Source organism: Sinocyclocheilus rhinocerous, unplaced genomic scaffold, assembly GCF_001515625.1.
Source record: "Sinocyclocheilus rhinocerous isolate Xijiao unplaced genomic scaffold, SAMN03320098_v1.1 scaffold11825, whole genome shotgun sequence".
Lineage (NCBI taxonomy): Eukaryota > Metazoa > Chordata > Actinopteri > Cypriniformes > Cyprinidae > Sinocyclocheilus > Sinocyclocheilus rhinocerous.
In genome coordinates, this window is record NW_015628311.1 from 35,728 (window position 1) to 40,711 (window position 4,984).

General features: G+C 40.6%; 1 protein-coding gene across 3 annotated transcripts in view; it reads right to left on the reverse strand.

Annotated features, from left to right (window-relative positions):
* Positions 1-1,703: 1,703 nt before the first annotated feature.
* phldb3 (pleckstrin homology-like domain, family B, member 3) overlaps positions 1,704-4,984 on the reverse strand; it is a 20,321-nt gene continuing 17,040 nt past the window's right edge. For 2 of the 3 annotated variants that reach the window (XM_016548755.1, XM_016548757.1), the window contains 4 exons: positions 4,293-4,427; positions 2,402-2,609; positions 2,149-2,234; positions 1,704-2,036 (listed from right to left, as the gene is read on the reverse strand). In XM_016548755.1, coding sequence (XP_016404241.1) covers positions 1,902-2,036; positions 2,149-2,234; positions 2,402-2,609; positions 4,293-4,427 — 564 coding nt within the window. In that variant the 3' untranslated portion in view covers positions 1,704-1,901. The remainder of the gene's footprint in view (positions 2,037-2,148; positions 2,235-2,401; positions 2,610-4,292; positions 4,428-4,984) is intronic. The other variant, XM_016548756.1, reaches the window with a different exon arrangement.

The window sequence follows — 4,984 nt, forward strand, 5'->3', positions numbered from 1 at the left end:
AACTGTTAAGGCTGGCCGCACACTAGAGAATTTTAAGGCAGATTTTAAGCCTGATTTGCACCCCCCGTGGCCCGATTCGCGGCTTGTCGCAAGCAGTTTTTTGTCCAAAAAATCCTCTATTGTGTGGTGTCATTACGATTACCGTATTGGCCCGAATATAAGACGACCGCGTTTTTTCAGATGTATTTCCAAGAAAAAAACATCGTCTTATATTCGGGTCAATACGGTATTTAACTGCTCCCGATCGAGACGGAGCGTCGCCGAACTCAAACTCTTGATCTGGCTGCCTCTGACGTGATACCCGCGATAGCCAATGAGAACGAGCAAGCATGCGAGCTTCTATAGCTGAAACTTGGCAGCCACAAACATGCCACGAAAGCAGGGAACATCACCCATATTCTTTTCTATACTTTGTTTTTCACTGTACAACAGAACGCGCGCCGGGAGAGCCAGCTGACAACATCGATTGTCCTCTATTTGTTTTTCTTCTCTAGTCACGTTTGATCTCGCGAGTGTCCGTGAGATCACGTGTCACTGTGAAATCGTTCCTACAATAATATCAGACATGTTTGATATTTACCGGGCTGCCTCTGACGTGATACCCGCGATAGCCAATGAGAGCGAGCAAGCGTCACCTACCGGATGTTGTGTGCTTCTATAGCTGAAACTTGGCAGCCACAAACATGCCACGAAAGCAGGGAACATCACCCATATTCTTTTCTATACTTTGTTTTTCACTGTACAACAGAACGCGCGCCGGGAGAGCCAGCTGACAACATCGATTGTCCTCTATTTGTTTTTCTTCTCTAGTCACGTTTGATCTCGCGAGTGTCCGTGAGATCTCGTGTCACTGTGAAATCGTTCCTACAGTCGACAAGTGTGTGGTCTCGTGGTCTGGTCGAATCATCTAGTGTGCGCATTCAGAGGGTTATAATAATATCGGTTGAACTGTCTTCATGTCTGTGGTCTCCCATGGTTTTAAAATCTTTTAAGATTTGAAAATCGTCTAGTGTGCAGCCAGCTTAACTCTATCGCACACATCTTGTACGTGCATTCTCAAATTAAACGCGGCAAACCAAAACAGTGAATCTAATCATCATTCTGGCAAAAGTTGGCTTCAAGAATGACCACACCGCTGACTTGATCTAATCGCTAGCACACCCTGAGCGCGTACGCGTGAGCTATCCGTCTTATCGGCAGTGTTGGGGAAAGTTACTTTTAAAAGTAATGCATTACAATGTTGCGTTACTCCCTTAAAAAGTAACTAATTACGTTAGTTACTTTTTATGGAAATTAATGTGTTGCGTTACTTTTGAGTTACTTTTTAAATCTGGGCAGGGCTTGCTTGTTTGTCTTTAATATAAAAACATTCTTCTTGTACAAATGTAACAATCCACATGAGTCCACATGAACAATAAACTGGACTGGACTCTGAAGCCGTCTACAAGAAGGGCCAGAGCCGCCTCTATTTTTTGAGGAGGCTGAAGTCCTTTAACATCTGTAGGACGATGCTGAAGATGCTCTACAAGTCTTATTTTTATTTCTTGAATATAGATTTCTATTTGTATTTTGGAGCTGCGGTAATATTTCTTTATATTTTTCCTTCCCTTGCTCCGTGTACACAGAATAACACTGAACTCCTGGTTCTGTCTTGAATGAAACGGGTGCATCAGTCGGTCACATGTGTAAGTTCTGACACCTTGTTTGGAATGTAAATATTTATTAACCCTTTGCAGGATTCTTTCCCCCTTTTCAATAGCAAAATATGACAAAAATGAACATATAACGGTAATAAATAAAGTGTTAGCCACTGAGGTGTGTTCTGGTAGTGTAACAGCAGGTGGCAGCAGAACACAAACCACTGTCAGTCAGTCACAGCGTATCCCAGCGTGCTCTGCTTCTCAGTATCTGCTGTGTTCGTCTGTGGCCGTGACTATAACATCCATCCAGATCCTCATGGCTTCAGCGCTGTGAGCCACCAGGAAAAAGAGCCGCTCGTAGGTTTTGACGCAGAAGGTGAGGCTCGGCCGCGGAGACTGAGAACGACACGAGAGACCAACAATAAACATCTGAAATGTGTACTGACAGTAACACAGTCCAGTGTAGAGTTGGTTAGGGTTAGTTTCGTGTGTGTGGTTATGAACTCACTGATGTAGCTGTTCGCAGATGGTCGTAATAAACCTCCTTGATGGCCTGGAAGTAAATCACGCCTTTGAGTTTCTTCTCATCGAGTTCTGACGAAACAAGGAGAAGAGCAGTGAGATTTCAGCACAGGATCATACGCTGAAGATCCTTTAGTGCGCTAATGCAGCTTTTCAAAGTGATATTGCGTTCCCAAATGCAGAGATGGAGCTGGTGAAAGCAGCATTGGCTGTGCAGGAGGTGTTTGTGTGTGTCTCACCGGTGTAGTAGGCCAGTCTCTGGTGGTCCAGATCGAAGAAGAACCACCTCCTCCTCCAGGTCTTCACTCGTCCTCCGCGTTTGGTCAGAAAGCCGCCGCACCTCCGGGGAGACAGATTGACCCCCATACAGCCCGACACATTATGACCCAGAACCTCCACGTGAGCCCGCAGGTCAAAGTTCACCGTCAGAGACAGCGGGGCGCCCTGCTGAACAAGAAAAAAACACATTTGCATTACGTTTAGTCATTTAGCAGCCGCTTTTATCCAAATGAGGACAATGGAAGCAATCAAAACAACAAAAGAGCCATGATACGCAAGTGCTATAACAAGTCTCAGTTAGTGCACCTAGCAAGGTTTTTGTTAATTATATAATAGATAAAAAGAAAGCATACATAGAATAGAAAAAGAATAGAGCAAGCTAGTGTTAGAGGCCTTTTTTTAATAGAAAACAAGCTGTTAGAAAACAAATAGAGTGCAACTCTTAAAGGATCATGTTTTTGAAAAGGATTATCTATTTGATCAAAAAACAAATAGATAAAATAGAATTATAAAACGGAGAGTTCCGGTGCTTGATTCTGATTGGCTGAGCCATGTTCGAAGCTGTTGTAAATGACTCTACAAAGTAACATACACCTTTGTTTACGTTTGTGTGTTGCTCGGCAACCACTTTGTAGCAACCACAACTGTTTCTGAGGAGCTACATTGTTTGGTGGAAGAATACTGTTTTTATTAATATCATTACACTTTATTTTGTATTAATTTTTTTTTATTTATACTTGATGTTGAACACAAGAACACAAGAACACAAAAGCACAAGCACAATCACAATACAAAGCTAAAACTACTTCAGATTCAGGTAAACTGATAAACAACAGTTTCTGTGCCGTTTTTGCCTAAATGGATTTAAAAATGGTAAAATCAAATGTTCATATCAAACCAAACACTCTTATTCACTCTCTTTCACCATGATAAACACAAGGACGATTTTCAGGTCTGTTCCTCACACAAAACACAGTTAATATTCAGTTATGTTATTGATTTGACTGCACTGATATTATCAGATGAGAACAAAACCTGAACTGAATCGATCTGAATAATGACTCTAATGTCTCCTGTAGAGCCGCTTTACAGCTAAACCTGAGTTTGTTTCATAATTGATGGATTTTACATCAACACTGTTATTTTCCTGTTTATTACTGTGAAGCGCTATAGAAACAAATGTGACTTGACTTGAAAAACATCATATGACTTTAGACTGAGTACAGTGCATGATTCATATGGACTTTGAGTTTGAAAGAATAAATCCCTAAACAGTTTCATTATATGTAAAAAACAAAACGGGGTCAGTCATTCTGCCTCACATCAACATTTGTTTCATGAAAGTAAAAATACAAGGGTGAGTTAAAGATGTCTATGATGATCTATTCCTTTAAAGCATATGCAAATTAGCTGAAAATTCTGCATTGCATGTCTCTGGAAGTGAATGGGTGCCGTCAGAACGAGAGTCCAAACAGCTGATAAAAACATCACAATAATCCACAAGTAATCCACAGCACTCCAGTCCATCAGTTAACATCTGGAGAAGACAAAAGCTGAAACTAGCAGACAGAGACCACCGTCACGACTCTGATTCAGACACAAGCTTGGTTTTATTTAGAACTGTTCTCATTGAAGAAAGAAATGTGCTTTGGAGGCCAAATTTAGTCTCAGTATTGACTTCTAATTTCACTTTCACATCACTGTGTCCTAATTTAGTGTCAAACAAGGGACTGAGTCTAAGAATATTGCTTATGATGCTCCTCATTTCTAAGTCACTTTGGATGAAAGATAAATGAATAATGTTTTTTGGTGAACTGTTTCTTTAAGTAGTCTCATAATCAGCAGAAGTACCTCCAGGTTTCTGTGTGTTGAGTTGATCTGCAGTCGCTCCTCATCATCGTCCGGTTTTGATGCGTCTGTCTGTATTTTAAGAGACTCCTGCTCTTTCTGTCGGCGTTGTTCTGCCAGCAGCCGCTGTCTCTCCTCCTGTACACAGACAGAGACCACCGTCACGACTCTGATTCAGACACAAGCTTGGTTTTATTTAGAACTGTTCTCACTGGAGGAAAGAAATGTGCTTTGGAGGCCAAATTTAGTCTCAGTATTGACTTCTAGTTTCACTTTCACATCACTGTGTCCTAATTTAGTGTCAAACAAGGGACTGAGTCTAAGAATATTGCTTAGGATGCTCCTCATTTCTAAGTCACTTTGGATGAAAGATAAATGAATAAATGTAAAGGTAAACAAAGGTGTTGTTTACTGAACTGCTGCGTGATTGGTCTGAATATCAGTCATGTGACGATCAAACGAATTCCAATCACAGAAGTCATTCAAAGCAACAGCACAAACATGAATGTGATTTTGTTTAAATGATCTTAGAAAGGCTCTTGTGAGCTCTTTAACAAATGATGACCCATATGGCAAAAAAATATATTTTAAATATATGTTGCAAACAGCGAAGCTCAATGAAATATAGTTTTGAAACAGAAAATATATTTAGTTTCAACCTTCATATACCAAAATATATTTCTAAATGTATTTCA